Source organism: Catharus ustulatus, chromosome 1 (genome assembly GCF_009819885.2).
Source record: "Catharus ustulatus isolate bCatUst1 chromosome 1, bCatUst1.pri.v2, whole genome shotgun sequence".
NCBI lineage: Eukaryota > Metazoa > Chordata > Aves > Passeriformes > Turdidae > Catharus > Catharus ustulatus.
The window spans coordinates 10,432,092-10,453,026 of record NC_046221.1 but is presented as its reverse complement, the minus strand read 5'-3'; the positions used below and the strand labels follow the sequence as shown (position 1 = coordinate 10,453,026).

The 20,935-nt window shown below is 42.5% G+C and overlaps 1 protein-coding gene across 1 annotated transcript in view; it reads left to right on the top strand.

The window, feature by feature from the left end:
- The window catches only part of ADARB2 (adenosine deaminase RNA specific B2 (inactive)), a 303,805-nt gene extending 283,401 nt beyond the window's left edge, over positions 1 to 20,404 (top strand). Inside the window, exons 8-10 of the mRNA XM_033063178.2 lie at positions 10,116 to 10,297; positions 15,294 to 15,472; positions 17,087 to 20,404. Of these exons, the coding sequence (XP_032919069.1) occupies positions 10,116 to 10,297; positions 15,294 to 15,472; positions 17,087 to 17,263 (538 nt within the window). The 3' untranslated portion in view covers positions 17,264 to 20,404. The remainder of the gene's footprint in view (positions 1 to 10,115; positions 10,298 to 15,293; positions 15,473 to 17,086) is intronic.
- The last annotated feature ends 531 nt before the right edge of the window (positions 20,405 to 20,935 follow it).

Genomic DNA, 20,935 nt, shown 5'->3' with positions numbered 1-20,935 from the left:
ACCTCCTTTGTATGCAAAAGCAGAGCATATAAATAGGAGGGAATGTAAATAGGGCATTTTCCCAAATTCTCTGTGGGTCGTTAGTTGCTTATTACAGTGTGACAAAAATATAAAACTGTCTTTGCAGGGTTTTTTGCCAATAGAATTTCACTGTGCAAATAAAATACATCCACTTTACTGTTCTTGGATCATTTACCACAAAACTTGCAAACCAACTATCACACAGATAAACTTAGCTTGTCTGCACCCAAAAGCCACCAGGAATATTTCTACTATATTGAATGTCATTGAAGAGCTCTTATGTCACAGTCCCCTCTGTGGGTTTCTGCTCTGTCCTGTAAATACAGAATATATTTATGTAGAATAATTTCCATGCAATAAGTATTTCATAATTATTCCCTGGTGGCAAATAAAATGAAAACTCATTCACTGTTCTCAGTTTAGGGTGTTAACTAATGGCAAATGATGGCTAACACAAACCAAAATCAAGATGTGTGTGCTTGGTTGCACAGTTATTGCACTATTAGTATGTATCTATACACACATGTGTATTTATCTTATATATATATATATATATATATATATATATAGTGTACATTATCTCTAGATGCAGTTCTGCATATAAAATAAATCATGTTATAGCAATAAAAAAAATGAATGCTATGACCAAATTCTCTGCTGGAATATCATGCCTAAGAACTCAGTTAAATTCCATCAGTCAAAAATTTGGCCCAATTATTAAAGATCAACATAGACATAATCTTTCAAACAAAAAAATCATAGAAATTTTGTTTAATCCAAATGCATAAATATGTGCTCTTAGCTTTAACTGGATGACCTACCAAAGCTAAATTATTCTGTCAACTTAGCAAAGCCTTCCATTTTGTCACAAAAATGTAGACCTGAACCAGCAATACCAGACTCACAAAATCCATCCTCTGCTAAGTGTAATCATCAGAACTGTTGTGCTGGCATGAAAGATAAAGAGCAAAATCTGCTGTAATGTTTTCATTTATTCATAAGGAGATAACAGAAAACCCAAACTGTGTTTGGTGGATCTTCTCCACTGCAGGTAGATGCAGTTGAGTTTTCCAAATTAAGACTCATATGGACTCAAAAAACTAAACAATTTTAAGTTCAAGAATAGAAATATTGCACTCTCTGTGGTTTTGAATGCCATTAGCCAGTGAATTAAATATCAGCTTTGCAAACACTATTACATTTCCTGTTGATGGGGTTGTTGACAGTAATGCACAGTCTCAGGAGTTGGGTTTTCTCCAAGCACATCTGCTAAGCACTTTGAGTGAATCCTTTCATTGGTGACACACATTTAAACAGGCTTGAAGTCTTTGAAGAAAAAAAGAATCTACCACAAAGTTTTCCCAAGATTAAAAAACTTGCAGCTCTCATCATTGACAATATTATTTCAATATTTTAAGAAAAATTGCATTTTTTTATTATTTTTTTGCAATGTAATTCAAATGAGCTTGGTATTTCAAATTTCAGTTTGACTGCAGATATTTGCTCTACCACACAGGTAGCTGACTCTTCCAATGTCTGCAGGATGCAGAAATCTGGTTGCACATTATCTGAGCTTGTCTTGCAGACAGAAGAAAAGAGATCTCTGAAGCTGAAATTCGTATTTGTATAAGCAAGATTTGACAAAAAAATCTCGCTTGTATGCTTTGGATTTTATTGCTTGTAAAAGTCCCTCGGGAGCACTGTGCTATTAGAGAATGTTTCCTCTTGAGAATCTAGCCAGTAGCTGCTAAAATATACATCATTTTGCATTATTTGCAAAGGGCATTGCTATCAGAATATCAAAGACCCAAGAATGCACAGAGTTACCGAGAAAAGCGAATAATATTCTATAAATCATGTATCTAACGATTTATGTTCTTTCTTGCTCACAGGAAAGCTATAAGCAGAGAGTGGTTTAATCAGATTTATTTGTTATTCAAAGACATTTAGCCATTTTTATTACTATCACCACAAGTTTGAGAGAATTTGATGCTTGGTATGCATTATTTGGGCTCTGTGGCTTTGTAGAGATCTCAGGATAAACACCCTGGTATTGTACCTGTTCCCTCACTGAATTAAAGCACAAGCTCTGCTGGTATGAATAGTCATTTTATTTGGCTCAGGCAGGGAATTATGAGGTGAAATTCTGCAACTTCGTTATAAAGAAGGTCACACTAGGTCTTGGTTGCTCCTTCTGGCTTTAAAACCTATGCATTTATATGTGTAAATTTAAAGTTCGGGGTCTGTGAGTCCCCAGATAAACCACAAGAGAGTGTCAGCTTTTACACACACGACTCCTGCAAGCCTCACAGTGCAGCTGGAGTGACTTCAGGCTCTCAATGCCACAGGATTTAGGATTAAACCACATTTTTTAACCCACAGTTCATTAATTACACTAACACCTTTTGACCTTCATTCTCATCTGTATCATACATTGTATACATTTGCAAAAAAGCAGCAATAATATGGGGAAAATAATTTTGAAAATAATCATCTGTTTGGGGAAAAAATTATGTCATTTAATGTTTTCTTGATGCTAATCATAACCTATATTAAAACATTTATATCAACAGAGACATTACAGCCCTAAGAGAATTTCGGCTTTTTGTGACACCAAAATTCATAAAATGGGCCAAATTAAACCTCTTTTCATCTCTGAGTCTCACGCTAAGGCTGGATGCAGGACTAGCTCTTACCTTGCTTATTACAAGGTCAGTGCAAGGTTAATGCTGCTGCTAATGGGAGTCCCTGCAGTCGCTGTTTGGGAGCAGACAAATGTCTGAAGGAAAATTGTCACATGCACACACACACACACACACACACAAACACACATTGAGGGGGAAAAGACACAAGGATATCTCTAGAGCACAGCTCTTCTTTGAGGATCTAAACACAATGACCAAACATTAGGGAGGCTCAGCACTGCATTCTGTCTCTGACCCCCAGGAATGTTCAGGACTGATATGTGTGCAGCTGATATGTGCCAGCTGCAGGGGTGGGATTTGCAGCACCCCTTGGTGCCCCAGGGCCTCAGGGACACTGGCTGTCTGTGTCCCCTTTGGTGACATGGTCTCCAGGTGCACAAAGCCAGCCCAGCACTGAGCATCTCCTCCCTGCTGGCTTTCCACAGCATACAGTGTGGATGTGTGCCAGATTTGCAGGTAGCAGTTCACATGGTTGCATATATAAAATCAGAATTTCCAAATGTCTCTACTTCTTATTCCTACAGAAGAAGAAATATAAAAGTCTGGGCAAAATATCAAAGATCTATGTGCTTCTCTTAAGTCTGTCACCCCTCTGGACAGACTTATAAGGGAAATTCAGAGTCTATCACAGAGAGAAACCACCTTCCCTTTGACACACTCTGACTCATGGAAACACTGTCTGAGCTTCAGGCCAGTCTCCTTCCACCATGGCTCATCCTCTAGACCCACCATAACTCAGATTTAGCAGTACACACCCCTCCCTTCTCTATAAAGTTTCCTGTTCCATGCTCTAAGCTCCTCAAGTTTATTTATCTCATCATCAGCACCTGGGTTCCTTCTCCTTCCATGCAGAAAACTAGAGAAATTATTTCTCCCAGTGTCAACCCTTCCAAAATAGCAGGGTGTTCTGCCCTGTGTAGCTGCACAGAGAGGTTTGGGCTTTGCCTTTACAAGTTTTTGGCAGAGAATGGCAGTGGTGCTGGGAGCACAGGGAGGCCACCACGGCTCCCCAGGGCACAGCAGACCCACGGCAGGAATTGGTGTCCCCAGGTTCTGTGTCACCACCTGTCCCAGGTCCTGTGTCACCACCTCACCTTCAAGTGGGCCAGTTATTTTGAGGATCTTGGTTGCAAGCATTCAACACTGGGGTTTATTAAAAAAAAAAATTCTTATCTGGGTATCCCAGGAGAGAGTTCTGCATTGCACTACTCTTCCCCAAACCCTGTTCCTTGCTAGACCTCGGCCAGGGGACTGGACACCTCACACTCTGGCCAGGGCAGAGCACCTTGTGGCTCATTAGATATCAAGCTGATATAGTTATTATGGAGAGGTGCCAACCTTCTGTGCAGCAAATTTGTATATACACACAAAGATTGTATAAATTTATTTGTAAATTGATGAGCAGTGGCACTTGTCCTTTTTCAGAGTCCCCTTGCAGGATGCAGGCTGAGGAATGTACTTTGCATTGTGCAGGATTTCCAGGGAGCAATCCTCATAAACACTGTCTTTAAACAGCACATAAAAGCCAGAATTCAGTGTTTGTTTTATAAGCTCTGGCCTTAAAATTGTTTTCTTACTACCACTTCTCAAAAGGTCACCTTTAAAAGACTGTGTATTTTCTTGCCACCAGGTTAATGGTCATCTGCTTCCTCAAACTTCACCAAAAAAAGTGACATTCAGCCCAGAAGTAAAAAAAGACCTTGAATATCTAAATTCTCACCTACAAAACAACACAAATGGTAACAAAGGGCCTCCAAACTTTGCATTACATCGTGAGCAGTCTACCCATGTCCTATGGCCAGGATTTGTGGATTATTTGGACCCACAAGCTAGGGAATAGGAAGAAATCTTTATTGAGAATATGTTCAGAGTACTGCAAGGTAGTGTAGCCTTAAGGCACTCTTTCAGGATTTAGCAGTGGGAGTCTAAAGTAGCATTTTACAGGATGAGTTGAGCACATTAAGCTGTATTTAAATGTAGCATATAAAAATGCAAGACTAAAAGTCGGTGTTAGAAATTGGCATTCTTAGATCTATTTTAGTGTTAGCCTGTCGACCAGAGCCATTGTTAACAGAAGGCTGAGCCTGGCAAGGTAACTCTTAAGAAAAGCTACTTCAAAGGCTACATATTAATGCAAATGAAAATCAATTAACACAGCTAGATCTTCAATTAGAGATGATTTGTGCACACGGTTTGTAATTCTCTCTCTTAACCCCTTTCTGTGTGACTGAGAGTTCAATTTCAATCTTTCACCACAAGGTGTGTTCCAGAAAACATATATAAACCACCCACTGTTAAAATACAGATCAAAAACTAATGCACTAGTTCCAGTTTCCAAACCAATAATAGCTAAATGGTCATATAAATAAGAACACTGCAGGTGTCCTGCTGAGCACATGCCACCCTGAATAACAATTTATGTTGTGTGAAGCATAGCTGGAAATATTGGTAATAGGAACTGTGGTACAGGAGGTTAACAACACACCAAGTGGATAAGACTTAAAGCTCTTAATAAAATTTTTAAAAAATCTTTTACAAAAAGCCTTATCAAAATAAGATTTGAAATCCATCAGCAATGCTTTTTATTGGGCAAGGTTTCCCTTGCCACTTGTCACTTCAGTCTCTAAGCATCCATGGCAGGGGGACACAGTTCCCTGAGATGTTTTGAAGCATCAGGAAAATTTCTCCACATCTCAGTTACAAAGGGCTTCAAATGTTGCCCTTCAGGTCTAACCATGTCCAAATCAATGCCAGAAACACCAGCAAAGGGACTCCAGCTGCACCTCACATCTCAGCAATGGGCAGGGAGCCTTGTACTTACCTGAGCAAGGTGCATCCCTCTGCATCCCCATGGGTTTGCCTCCAAACCCTTTCCTCTCCATTTTCATCATCCCTTTTTCTGTTGGTCCAAGGGAGGGGCTATAGACAGCTCATGTGGTGAGGTGATGCTCCAGCACGTGGAGCCTGTGCTGTGGTTATGATGTGGGGACACATTTCCCTGTGCTGTGGTTATAACCTGGGGACACATTTCCCTGTGCTGTGGTTATGACCTGGGGACACATTTCCCTGTGCTGTGGTTATGACCTGGGGACACATTTCCCTGTGCTGTGGTAGTGACATGGGGACACATTTCCCTGTGCTGTGGCTTTGCTGGGGACACATTTCCCTGCACACCTCCCCATGGTCCTGAGCTGTCAGGAGCATGGGAACTGAGGGGACTCTGAAGAGAGTTCATGCCCTGCCCACTGCTTGTCCACAACTGGGGAGCACAGCATTTAATTAAAGAAAGGGTGCCTGCTCTGGGATGACTCCCAGCTTGGCACTGGCATTTCTGTGATTGACAAACAGGCAAAAAATATATTTGTTTAGGGATTATCTATATTGAAAACTGGACGCAGGATTTTGTCTTTGTAAACAGTGCAGTAATATCTGCTGTTTGAACAAAAGGAAGGGTATACTTTCCTTCCATTTAAAGCTACAAAAACTCCCATATTTGAGTGAAAAGAGGAGATGTTTTGTTTTATTTATCCTGACTGCTGAAGATTTGGGGATTTTTAAATAAGATCTGTGACTGAGGGAGTAGTGGGTTGATTTTCACTTTATTGGAAGGGTTATTACAGAGCACATGGCATATGAGTTATTAGAGAGATGCGTGTCCTTGAAAACAGCCCTTAAAATCTTGCACAATTAGGAAAATTCAGAATGATCCAGCATATTTCCTCAGAGCAAGAAAAGTCACTTTGATATATTGAGTAGCCAAAATGTAACACTGCGTTGCTTTGAATAATAATTTTATTTTGAAAAGCCACATTTGAAGGGAGTTCTTTGTTACAGATGGGAACACAGCTACTTTCATGGACCTAAATTAGGCTACAGAGAAATAGCTCCTTCAAAATTAACACCCTTATTGATAGCTTCACTGTTGCTCAAATGGATCTTTTCCTACCATCTACCTACAAATAATTCCATAGATGTTCATATATCAAAGGAATAAGTCAGTACATTAGCCATGTGTGTTGGTCAAGATATACAAAGGATAAAAGACCTTCCCCCAAATATTTGTCATTAGAAATCTAATGTTTCTGCACTGACTGTCCTCCAAGGCAGGCCTTTTCATCCATAGAGCAGCACCAGAACGAGGAACTGAAAATTTTCTCCAACATTAATGTGTTTTTCCTGTGCTCTGAAGGACAACAGCAGTCGTGCAAGGGTCTGGTTTTGACCAGCTCAGTACAGGACCCCTCCTTTCTTAGGACTTGTGCTGAGTTAGTGGGACTCACATACATGCTCAGGGCTGCTTTCCAAAGAGAAACAGCTGTCTAAACACTCCCAGAAACCTGGGCTGGATTTGAAAGCAAAGCTCCTTCTTTGCTTCTTCATCCCATTCCTCTGACTGCATGCTGCTAACCAGTGGTGACCCAGGAAGGAGCCACTGGGCAGGTGGCAGTGCCATCACCCTCATCCCTTTTCACAGCACATGGGGGACACCAGCTCAAAAAGACCTGGCAAATGTTCCCCAGCAAATATTGCCTTCCTGGTGTCAGCACCTTTCCAGATTTCTCAGTCCTTGCTGCCTTAGGATGCTGTCTGGCTCTAGGACAGTCTCTTTTTGCACCACGTACTTCTCATCAAGAAGGACTTGCTCTTGTGCTGATATTCTTTGATAGATTTCTTCTCCCTTGGATTTTTTTTAGTCTGGTTGCTCTGTCCAATTTGACTTGGAGTCAAACTTATACCCTGGGGTTGAAACCCACCATGGCTGATGCAGAAACTTCATTGCCCCTACACCTGTTGTGCTTTCTTTTGGAATGGGAAAACAGGACTCTCTCAAGGGACAACTATTGCATCCAGAAGCCAGAGGCTCTTACAGACTTCAGCAGATCTTAGCACTTTTCTGCCCTGATTCCCAAGGGTGCAAAAATGGGACTTTACCAGAGCACTGCAAGGATTAATTTATGTTTATGGAATGCTTTCAATACATAGAGGGTGACCTGATCATGCTTATATTGTGATTTCCAATAATGTAATTCCGTTGACATTCAAATCCCTTTTTACACTAGGATGAATATGTCCAGAATTAGGCAGAGAAATATCTCTAAAGAAAAGGTCCCTTGTGATGAATTTAAATTACCTTGTAATTTATGACCTGAACATTATCCCTTATTTTGGTAAATAAAACTCAGATGATTTCTTGTGATGTGCATATTGCTGAAATCCCAATATTGTTGAACATATGTTGTTTTCTGTTTAGCTGCTTTTCTTCTCTCCTTCAATCAAATATGTAAGGCTTTTTAAAGGAAATTTTAAATGCTGAAAACAGCACTGATATCTTACAAGTTTCCATCTGGACAAAGATATCTCTGTAATTTTTTTGCTTACCTTAGATGCTGGTTGAAGGCATAGTACTGTTAGCTGAATTCAGCTCTGTTTCTTAAGCTTGCTTTATTAATTTTGCATCATGATAAGTTATTTACTCAAAGAGGCAGCTAGATCTCTCCTTTAAAAGTGATGTTATTTGCAGAAATGACCACAGTTTTTTTTCCCCCAAATGAAGTTATGCAAATCTGATCGACTAAAGTAAATGTTTCATAAAACCAATGACTGTTTAAATTGTGGGACTAAATTGTTTGTATATAAATATTACCTTTTATATTTCATTTGAGTTTTATGTAGATGAACACATTACTTTAATGGCCTGCATTTACAGAGGGAGACAGGGAGACTCTGACTCTGAAATCCTCAGCAGCCAGATGGCTGCCTTTTCTTGCATGAGATTAAAAGATGTTTCTCATTCACAGCTCTGCTTCGGAGGCAAATTAATACAGCCAGCTAAATTGCTTGTGTTTTTGGAATAAAATTTAAAGAGAACTTTTAAAAGCAATTGGTGTCACAGGTTCCTAGAGCAGATTGCTCTCCAGGTACAGCATGCTGGTTTTAAACATTCAGTAATTAATGGAAAGTATTCCGTGTAATTGACTGCTTCAGGAAAGGGAAATATAATGACTCCTTATTAATCATGAAAAGAGACATACAGTACAGAGGCACTGCAATAATTGCACTAACGGTTGAGAAATGTTAATTAATGAAAAGAACAATGATGTAAGAAATTAGCACCATAATGCTTGCTGCTGTTGGAAATTCTGCTTTAAACACATTACTTAGCATGGCAGTCACTGGATGATGCCTTATATAGCAGACACCTCATACCCTTTCCTTCAGTCAGCTACCGAATTCCAAATGTTGCCAGTGTTTTGGGTTTTAATGAGCTAAAATGTGCTCTCCAAAGTACATTTACTGAAGCATTTTCAGTTTGAACTCCTGAACTAAAAACTACTCAGAGAGATTGACAGTGTTCAACTTAGGCAAAAATATTATCCAAGTGTAAGAGAGCCTGTTAGCATTTGTGTGGTGGGAAACAACTTCTTAGATGAGCTGAGATAAAGAGATTCGCCAAGAAGATAACTGCATCATGACTTCTTTCCCCTTTTTAATTTTTCCACTCATTAACCAATTAACTGTCCCCTGAAGAATTTAGAGGCAAGCATTCTGTCATATTTGTAACAATTCGTAGGCTATTAAAATGCAGAACTTTTCTGGCATCTACTCCACCACCAGTAACACAGAGGTCTCAGCCATTGACAGTTGGAAGGTCCCAAGTTTTCTACCATCACTCTGCTGCACCTCTAAGGCAGCAAGAGGGTGAGATGTATCCATCACTCTGAACACTTTAGAGCAGGCCAAGCTAACAATTTTAAATAAATTTCCTAGAAGTTTAAGTCTTCTTTTCTTTTTCTTATTCAAGAGCAGGATTAAATTCTCATGGATGTCTTCATATCTTCATGGTCATTTGTGTAAAGAAATGTCAGCCTATGAGACATGCAAAGATTTGGGGGGAATTTTGGCCACCTAAGTCATGTGTTAGCTTAGCTGTGTGACATGGGGATGGTACTTGTGGATGACAAGCAGCAAATAAAGGTAGAATAACAAAAGCTCCCATTCTAGCTCTACCATTGCAAGGGAAACACTAGAGATGCAGGAAAAAAATAAAATTCTGATAGATACATGCTAAATGGACATCTATCAAACACAAAATGCTTTTAGAAAAAACACCTCTTGATAAGAAGCCTCTGTTTGCAGCAATACAAGATGGGAATACATCCCTTAAGTGAATAGCACCACAGTAATCTCAAATCCTCCTGGAGGGGTAATCAGCCCATGGGTGTATAAGAACCCAACAGTGCTTTCTGTATCATAGGACAGGGACAGGAGTAGTTTCATCCCTCACCCCTCTAACCCTTGTGCTGGCATTTGCTGATTTTCCCAGGGTAGCTCCAGTATGGCCAATCCTCCACCCATGCGTCTTATTACTCCTGAATTATTTTTTTCCAGGTGGAACATCCTTGGGCTCCAAGGCGCTCTCCTCAGCTCCTTCATCGAGCCCATGTACTTGCACAGCATCATTGTGGGAAGCCTCTGCCACACTGGCCACCTTTCCCGGGTAATGAGCCATAGGATAGAAGACATTGGTCCTCTGCCAGCTTCGTACCGGCGCAATCAGCTGCTTCTCAGTGGTGAGCAAACACCTGCCTGCAAAACAAATAATCCCCCTCCCACCTCTAGTCATGCTGCTTGCCAACAGGAATGCTTTTTGTTTGTAAGTACACCATTAACTCACACCTTTTTTTTTTTCCTGAAGAATATGAATTTGTAGAACGAAGAAACCAATGTGTTTGAATGCAGTTTCTCTTTCATTAGCAGTGGCCACAAAAAAGGATTGTTAGTGGATACAAGCCAACCAGGAAAACAACCACTGTAATTGAACACTCAGAGTGGGAAGAAAAACAAAAAACAAAAACAACAACAACAACAACAACAACAAAAAACTATGACTAAGTAAAACATTTCTAAAAACCAGAAGGAAGGTTTCAGTAAATTTTAGGTTTAACTGTCTTCAGGTCCTCATGAGGCATGTGAATGCTAAGAGACACCAATTCTGCACTGGATTAGATCCTTATTTTAATTTTTGATGATTGTTCTTTGGGAGGATTCCCTGAGACACCAATTTGATGTCACAGAACTGGGAGGTCAGGACATTTTACAGGGGAGCCCCATTTCCTTTCAAAGCTCTCTCGCTTCCTCAGTCAGGAGAGTGCTGGTTAACACCTTATTTATTTCATGGACTTTTTTTTTTAATATGTCCTTGTGACAAAATTTGTTTGGCTGAGGCAGAAGTGATAGTTTAGCCACTGGGGAAATTCTCAGGTTCTGTGTGGTTTAGTACATCTGGCAAGTGTAATGTGCGTGTATGTGTTGTGAGGTGAACAGGTCAAAAGGCTTATCCTTTTCTGAACAGCTTATCTCCATTTTTTAACCCTTCAGTGCAGCTGGACAAAGACTGCAATCAAGTGAGCAGGAAGTAGTGACCCACACTCTCCCTCCTGTTTATGTCCCCAGCTGTCCCTCCTGCCCTGGTCCAGCATGGGCACGGCTCAGCCCCCTCTTCCTTCCCACACAACATTGTGGTAGGGAGGAAAGAGCTCACAGCAGGCCAGGAGATATCTCCCATTTCCCAAATCTGGCTGTTGTGTTGACAACACAGCCCTGGCTGCCAAAGCCACTGCATCTCCCCCTGGGAGGGCAGATCTCATCCTGTGCCAGCCCTAACACCCTGTAAGTACACCCACAAAGGCAAACACAATTTCCCTGTGTCTGCAGGATGTACAGGGAAGCCCATTGCAACTGTTGAAGGATTGAAAACACAAAAAGGGATTTTATAAGAGTTTCAACCACAGAACAGCTATTGCTTTGCTGGGTTGGCCTTGCAGAGTAAAAGCAGTGGGTGATACTTGGCCAGAGTGTGTGTGTATGTGTGTCCAAGAGCTGTTGCCAGAGATTTCAAGGGAATAAGAAATGCATCAGAGGGGTGCTTGTGTCACTTTAAATATCTGCATGTTTCAGGGCTGTCTTCCTCCTTCCCAGAGGATTCTGTTTGGAAAAGTATTTGCTTCATTTTTAGGTTGTGTTTGTGGGTTTTCCTCAGCCCAGGAGAAGCAGTGGGAGGACTATGTCTCTCTCTCTCTGCATTGTTTTGTCTCTAACACCATTATTTGTAATCTCCCCTCTCCCCACAAATCCCAGGGAGGTGATGCTGATTAAATCTTACACTGCTCAGGCTTATGCTGCAATTCTTTCTCCTGGGAAACCCTGCCAGCAGCATATCCAGTGACTAAGGAGATGGGCACCTAGAAAAAGCTTCTCCAAATGCATTAGAGACCAGAACTACAGAATCTCAGCCAGGCAACTCTTCCTCCCATACTTGTCTTGGACATCAGACCAGCCTAGGACCACAGTAATCTATAAATTATAAGTGTGTCAATTATTTTGCCACTTGATCATAGCAGTACAAACATTCCAATGGAGATGAGAGTCCTGGTGTGTGATGAGATATACTGAGATTAACTCCTTGGCTCCACTGAAAAATAATCAGTGAGGTTTTCTACTCAGTTTTCTACCAATCCCAGCCAGATGGAACTCCACTCTTCCACTGAGATTACTCTTGGGTGTAATTTTTAGGAGAAATGCGTTTTTTATATCCTATTCTCTTAAGATTGAGGCTGTTTTAAAGGGTATCCTGATGGGTTATGAGCTTTTGCTGGGAGAGAGAGGAGAGAGAGGACAGATTTCAATTCACATCCCACAGTACTCAAATTCATATTATTTGTGCAAAGACTTCTCTTTTTCTTTCAAATCCTACTGTCTTCTGTTGTACTCTTTGTTGTGTGGGTTTTAAGAAGGATATTTTACATAGAGAAGAGAAAGCAACCTAGATTATTTGAGTGTTACTTTCTAAATAAATCAAAGCAATTATTTTTCAAAATAAAAATATGGAAGAAATTGTTTAAAATTATAAAAATACTAACAGAGAATATATCCATGCTCAATATTTGTCTGTTATGACTCTCATGTTTTATTTCTTTAAAACCTCTTCTTTTGCATTCAGAAAATTTTGTGAAAATATCTTCTATTTACCCAAGCACATGTACTTATTTATGATAGCTGGGAAGTGAAAGCATGAAAGTCAAAGGTGCCCAGAGGGGTTTCCAGGCATTGGGACCAGCCAAAGCTGCTCTCACAGCCCCCATCTAGTGGGCACCCACAACTTGTTCTCCTCTCTGTGCAGTCTTCCCTTCTCTTCCTCTAGTCAGGGATTTCACATTTTCATTTATTTAGTGTCCTGTGGCAACTTTGCATGGCAGGGTGTTTGCTATCATGCTTTTTGGCACTCAAATCCTCTAAGCTTTTGGGTGCTATCTTGACAGAGAGTGGTGCATAGTGTCAAACAGCTGATTTTGATCTGTTTGCATCTTGTTCTGTGTAGAGACGCTCGAGCAGCGCTGCAAAGCTATCTGATACTCAAGCTCTCAGTTTAAATCCTGTTGCCTAGGTGAACTGGAGTTTTAGACGCAGACTGATCTGTTATCTCTGGGGGGGAAGAAATTGAAAGAGGTATTAATATGACATGAATGTGTTTACAAATCCTGGGTGAGGTTATGACTTAGCTGTAATTCTCTTTTACACACAGTAGCAAGTTCAGTCCCAGTGACTGAGGTGATTTCTGCAGTTCCAGCTTTGTCTATAACTCACTATACAAAGTGAGTTTGCCATGTAGCTTTTTCCTTTCAACGGCACCTTTCTCTCTCTGTGCATGCTAAGTTCCATTTGGCTCTAGCAGCTCCCTCTCAGGGCAGAGTGGACAGGGGAGAGAGAGGGCAAGTCCCTCAGTGGCATTGCTTGTCAGGATGCTGAGAGGCTTCAGGCAGGATTCAGCAGCTGCCTGCAGAGGCAGCATCCCGGCCAGACAGCCCCTGCACAGCCCTCCCTCCACTTCTCCCGAGGTGTGTCTCAGGAGCTTTCCAAGCTCAACACATTCAGTGATGGATGCAGCATTCCCATCTCCTCCCATTCTGCCTCAGACCAGCAGATGCTCATGGCATGCATCTATTTTGAAAATGAGATCCTGAGCAAGAAAGGTGCTTTGGAAAGGAGGGGCTTTGATCTCTTTTCTTTAATCTCCTCTCTCTCAACAGCCCATATCAGTACTTCTCACTCTCTGCAAAAGGTCTTTAAAACCCTCTCAGCAGAAAATGCAAAGGACCTTTCTCCTGCCCTCCACCCAGCAGCAATGAAAGCAGTGCAAACCATGAGCTGGACTGCTGCAGGCAGGAGCTGCCATTTGGAAACACAGACCCAGTCCTGGCACTGCCTGTGCTGGGGTGGCTGTGCCAGGCAGCTCCTGCCCACCAGCACAGTCCCCACCTGCTGCTCACCACCGTGGCTTTTTTGGTCCAGGTCTGCAGGCTAGTGGCCCAAACAGCAAATTAGCAGAGAGGGACACAACAACTGGATCCAGACACATTGTCCAAGGTCCATGTTTTCAAAAATATTCAAACTGCTTCAGGTCACTCTGTGTTTTCCAGCCTTGGAAGCTCCCAGTGTTGATTCTTCACTGCAAAAGCACTAATGAGCAGGGCAAGGCAGAGCTCACTAGTTTGCATTTGTTCTGTGTTGGAAAATAAGCCAACCACATTTCTTATTCCTCTTATTTTCTTGCAAAGACTAATCCTTCCCCTGTTTCAGGTACAAGAAATGAAAAAGCAACAGGAGTCAGGGAAAGGTTGAGCTACACTAAATAGTTTAAAAGAGACAGAAATTTACCTGATTAAAAATAACTCGTGTACACACCCACACCTGACCTTGTAGCCTTGGTCTGCATTTAGACCCAAGGGAAAACTCACCCATGAAGGCATTGGCTCAGTATGTGGCTCAGATGTCCAGAGCTGGCCATGTGAATGACACTAAGGTCATGCAGTCATCCCAGATGACAGTAAACATCATTATTGCAGTGTCTAAATTAGATATGATGCATTCCACTTAAAGATGTCCCAAATATCTCCATTAGGACACTAACTAGCTGTTGAAGAAATTGATGCTCCAGTAAGGGTTGGAATCTCACAGGCAGACACAAGGTGGGGACCAGGAGTGCTCTGTGTAGGTTACAGGGTCATTATTAACTTGGATTTAATAATCTCTCTGTGATGTTGAAGTGTACTGTTTTGTATTTCCTTATCCCCTTATGAGGGGTCCAGACATCCCCCCATAGCAAAGGCCCAGGAGTTAATAGCAAATAAATATGCTGGACTGTGGAAAGCTCACCTGAAAGAACTCATGGCCAAAGTACTGCTTAGTTCCTTCCAAAAACCTGTTATCCCCTTAAAGCCTTTGTGAAAGATTTCACTCAGCAGCCATCACACTGCTGTCAACAGCCAACACTCCAATCCAAAGGCTTTCCTTAGGCTAATGGAAGGTTTGCCTGCAAGGCGGAAAAAATCTATAGGAATTGCTAAATTGTCTGCCCAAGGTACTTGGTCTGGTGAAGTTTAACCAATGGTGACAAGAGCAGCTGCAGTGCACAATGCCAGCGGCTCGCTCAGGTGTCCCCTGTGCCACAGCAGCCCGGGAGCAGCCTCTGGGTGACACTGGAGCTCACTGGTGTCCCTCTCTCCTCAGGGGTGAGCCACGCTGGCGCTCGGCAGCCCGGGAAGTCGCCCGGGTTCAGCGTGAACTGGGTGGTGGGGAGCAGCGAGCTGGAGGTGATCAACGCCAGCACGGGCAAGAGGAGCTGCGGGAGCCCCTCGCGCCTCTGCAAGCACATGTTCTTCACTCGCTGGGCCAAGCTGCACGGAAAGGTGGGTCTGCTGCTCTCACTGCCTGCAGCACTGTCTGCACTCCTGGAGTCAGACAGCATGAGGACAAGAAAAATGTTATTTTATTTAGTGCCAAAACCTCTGACCTATTGGGAAATGAGTGGAAACAAACAAGATAGTGGGGAAGGAAGTCTGGAGGTAATTCCACCAACAAAGTCATCAGGGAAGGCAAAGGAGCCTGCAGGGTGCGCAGGTTTGAGCAAAGCCCAAAGGGATTGTTCTGCTCTGTGGGACACCACAGGGGAAGGAGGCTGGTGGGATTCATCCCATTCCAGGCAGTGGCATGGTCTGTCCTAGCAGTGACCCTAAACCTCGTGGGGAGCAGAAGAGACCAGCTGGGCTTTGTGCCCAGGGCTTGGTAACAGTGTGGTGACACAGGTCCCAGCCTATTTCCTGCACAGGAGGTGGGAAGTGACACAAGAAGCACTCCTGGCACTCCCAGAATTGAGGGGTCCTTACTGGGGCTGTGCCTGGAACTATGACTGGGAGAGCTGGATTGCTTCTGGCTCACACCAGAGATGAGATTGCAGTGAGAGGAGAGAGCAACTTGTGGCTGAGCAGAGGACTTTGCTCTTGACAAAACGAGGGATTTGATAATGTCATCAATCTCTGCCTCTGGGAAGCAAAGGGAACAAGGAGGCAGCCAGACAGAAGCCACTGCTGCCAGGCCAGCTTGTGGCCCACTGGCACCCAGGCTGGCAATGTCACCCTCCCTTGCTGATTGGGCCAGTACAGCTCCAGCCAGTACAGCCCTACAGAGTGCTGGCACACACAGACAGGAGCAGCTCATGGCAGGCTGCATGTTCACCTTCTCCTTTAATCTGCCTCTCAGCATCTCTCCTGTATGGACACAAGGAGAAGAGCTGTTTGTTCAGCAGGCTTGCCTTGAGGGTGCCTTTCCCTATGGGTTTGGCATGGCAGAGACTTGGGCAGGTCAGATGAGTTTTAGTCCTCCTGCAGAGCAAAGGGTGCTCCCTCCTGCATGTCCTTCCAGGGGCACTGGACACATGACATGGCTTGAGGTGGCTCGTATTCCAGCAGAGCACTCAGATTTCCCCACCAGAACAAACCCTGATGCCTGATTTCTGCCCTGTCGTGGACATGTTTCACAGCACTCCCAATAACAGACTACAGAGGGGAAATGGGAGAGTGTGGAAGGCAACTCTTCTCCTTCTGTGTCTGGGCATTACTTGGAAGCACTGAGCTGCTGCACTTCCCAGGCTAAACGTTCTTTACAGGAGCACATGCTTTAAAGATCTCCAGAAAAGATTTTTTTTTGTTTTGTCCCTAGAAAGCACCTTAGCTGAGAAGTAGCATTCTGCCTTTGTAGAACACACCAAGACTTGCTACTGCTTATGCCCACTCCAAGGCAGAGCTGTTCACCCCTTTCCTCCTCACAATGGCTCAAAACTATGCCAGCAGCATTTATTGCTTCCCTGGTTTTCTGGTTGTTAAACCAAAGGCAAACACACAAAGCACAGTGATTGCTTATGAAATGTAGACAGGAAGATTATACAGCTACTGAAGCCTCCTGTTTCTTTGGCTCCTAGGTTGGGTTTTTATTATTTTTTCCCCTTCCCTGATTTTGTTCTGCAGCTGAGCACACGGGTACCAAGCCATGGAGAGATGCCATCAGTGTACAGCGAGGCAAAGCTGGTGGCTCAGACGTACCAGTCTGTTAAGCAGCAGCTGTTTAAAGCATTTCAGAAAGCTGGCCTGGGCACCTGGGTGAAGAAACCCCCAGAGCAAGATCAGTTCCTACTAACTGTGTAAATCACTCCACACCTTTTCTACACGACTGGATCAAACCAACTGGAGAGAAGGCGAGGCAGGACGTATGAGCGGAGAGAATTAAAGCAGTTTGAGGTTTCATAGCAACTTCCATGGGAATATTTGCTTTTAATCCTGTGTTGGAAATACATAAGTAGAAATGTGTCTGATGCACTGAACTCAACTTTAGAAAACTGCTTTTTCATGATCCCTTCCCAAGAATGTACCTGCCCAAATTATAATGCCACCCCCACCAAGATTCTGCTTTTTATTGTTTATTGCTGTTGGTTATTACTGATTAGAGGTGTTAGTGGGCCACCTGTCTGATCCAAAATAGACCTTTGTTTTCCTCACACAAACAGTGCAAAAGTCATCACTGAATAATGGAAAATAGGGAGCAGAGATGGAAGCACCCCAGGCACACAGCATGACAGCAGGTCTCAGAGCATCCATAATCATCCACTAAAAAAGGTTCCTAACCTCTATGCAAAAATCATCCTGTAAACTGCCTAAATCTGTGAAAAAATTTGGACCTCAAAGAAATGCAGCATTTTCAAACTGATTTTTCCACTGCTGGCTCTGAGCACAAAGCCAGGCATCAGGATGCCCTTGGTTTTTACACTTATTCCTTCTGACAGCTTGGACAAACCACTTCACAACAAATCTTCAACTCTAGTCACAATTTGCATGCTGCAAATTTTACTTGTCTGGGCCCAGTTCTTCTCACATGCCTTTCAGACACCTGCCAGGATGCAGATCCTTGTCAAGGGGGTGAGTCCCCCCTGTGCTGCCTGTGGAGGTGCACAGCTCTGCAGGGGCTGCAGTGAGGACCAGTGTGACCATGCTCCTGGCTCTGCATCTTCAGGAAGCTACCTAAAGTCAGGCAGGCTGCAGCCAGGACCCAGAGCCTCAGATCTCCAATCTTCTGCTGACCCATAGCTCTGAATTCAGTGGGTGTGAGCTCAGGATGCTCCATGCATCTGAACAATCACCTGGTTGGGTACCCACAAGTAAGACATCCCCAAACAAGACAGCACATTTCATACTTGGCTCTTCCCTGCCTCAGTTTCTCCACCTGTCAAATGGGGATAATAATAAATGCTTCACATCTAAAGAACTGAGCAGGATCAAAATGTTCTGGTCATATGCAACAGTGTAAGACAGATCTTGTCACCCTTGCAGTAGGTTTTACCTCTCCACACAGTCCAATTGACATAAGCACAGCAGATGCAACCACAGGTTTGGGTAAGGTCTTACTCAATGCATGAGCTTTCAAATTCTAGCTCAGTGTAAATGCCAAGTGTTATTATTATTCTTCATGCTCATCTGCAGCCTGAACAGCAGATGGGGTTTTAGGAGACAAGTATCACCCAACATTTAAATACTGTCTTCATAACTGGGCTGGGTCTGATACAATCTCATCTTTGAACCATCCCAAACTTCATCAGAATGCAGAAGATACAGTCATGGGAGAACTGAGCTTTGATAGTCCCACTGCAGAACCAACCTTCAAATGCCCTGCACATTTCTCTAAGTTTCTGGGTTTTTAGGTGACAGGATTTGCGGGTATATAACTACTGTTTTCTTTTTATTCCTGTGATTCTCTTTAAATCTGTATATAACATGCTGCTACTGATTTGTGATAATTGTCTTGGTATTTTCTCAGAACTGTCAAGCTGAGTTACTTTTCAAACAACACAAGGCTCATATTTTTCCATGTAATTTCCTTTACACGGGAAACTGTTCCTATCAATAAAGATAGATGCTCTTTGTATAGGGTTTATCATGTTTGGAGAGCCATATACAGTAAATACATTGTTTATTGATGCCCACAATAGAATAGCTACAGTATTTTGATGAGATTTTATTTTTAGATTATAACTACAAGATGTATCTATAGTGTCTTGTATAAAAAACAATTGTGATAAACTAGAATTTTTAAATTAGATAAAACAAAGCTCTCCCCTTCCAGAAACCTTTTCAACAAAATAATACATTCCATATTAACTACCAAAAATATTTTAACAAATATCCTTAGAGTAGAAATAGCTTACAAAAAATTAAAAAAAAAAAAGGCAACCAAAAAACTGAGACTTTTCAATAATGAAAACAATTTGTGGTAACCACTTTGTCAATACTTTGACCACTTTGACAGCTGTTCTGATTAACATTTGAATACTTTTAGCACCTTCTGGAGCTTCCAGGTACCTGCACATGGTCCTGTGTAGCTGCAGACCTCCAGTGTGATTTGGGCAGCAGATGTGCTCAAGGGGCAGGGGCCAGCTCATGGCTAGAGGTGTGGGAGAGACACTGGCAGAGGTGGCCCCAGGTGCTCTGGCTGATCCCACTGAGAGACAGAAACCACAAGAATGCCAGAGAGGGAGCCAAGGTTTCTCATGCAGAGATGCACAGGGCAGGGGGGAGCATGCCTTCTGCTTTTCCTCTCTCAGTTAGTCCTTGTTGAGCACACACAAGACCTGATTGAACTCTTCCTTGCATCTCCCTGCCCTCATCCATCCTCCAGCCATGGCATGATGTCCACCCAACTGATGCATAATAGTTCCACCAGGCTGGTGTTGCAGCTACTGTGACAACCAAGCACCATGCCTGGTTATTTTTGAGGACATAGAAAAACGTGTGGCAGGGTTGAATGATCCTTTGTTGCAAGGAATACATAAATGCAAGCCTGGATTCAGCTGCCAGGATGAGTTTAGTACTGGGGACCAAAGTGATGGACGTGGACATCAGCTGATCTCAGTGGAGTTGCACCTGCTGGCACTAGGGTTGAGTATGACCTTAAATATCTACTTCTTCTCATTATGTGCAACAACAATGTGATGGGACCCCATCCCAGAAGCACACATGACCTACACACGGCATTTCCTGAAGCAAAGGAAAAACTGCTCAGTAGTAATTCTTTAGTGAAGATTCTGTACATAACATGCATGAGTGAATGGCAATACTGTACTAATGGATGTACATTTGTAATATTTGTAAAAAAAAAAGAAACAAAAAAGATGACAAAGGAAAATAAATCTGAATTTACATATGTGAATTTGCTGCTAAGTTCTGTAAATTGCACTTCAGTGATACCTGATAAGTGAATGTTTCTGTTAAGTGAATAAAATGCCAAGTAAAATTGTTCTTTCCCTGTTTATTGACCATTTTTCACTATTACTTAGCATTCAATTGGAATGTGCTCCAGAATGCTAGTATGTATTTTTACACACACCTACTGCAAATCTCCGGATATCTTATTGTTCAGTTTGGATGTGTTGCATTGTAGGAACCACGTGTTTGTATTGAGAGAGGGATGTGCCTGCTCATGTAGATGAAGTCATAAAGGGACACAGCATTTTCCTGGAAGAAGAGTGAACTGGACGCATCTCTAATTTGATCCTTCCAGGTTACTCTCAAAGATCTTTCTTAATAAAAATTAATACATTATTTTCAAACCCACACTGCATGGGACTTGCTACACAAAGGTGCTTAAGAAAACTGAAGTGATGAACAAAAGGTCAAGACATCTCTGCAGACTTCTGTTTCATTGATGGAGTGGCTTTGGATTGTTTTTGCTTTGAATGATCAGTATTCACAGCAGACTAAACTCACACTGAGCCCAAACACCATCCCCACAAATGTTTAACCTCGAGATGATTTCCCTCTGCCACTCCT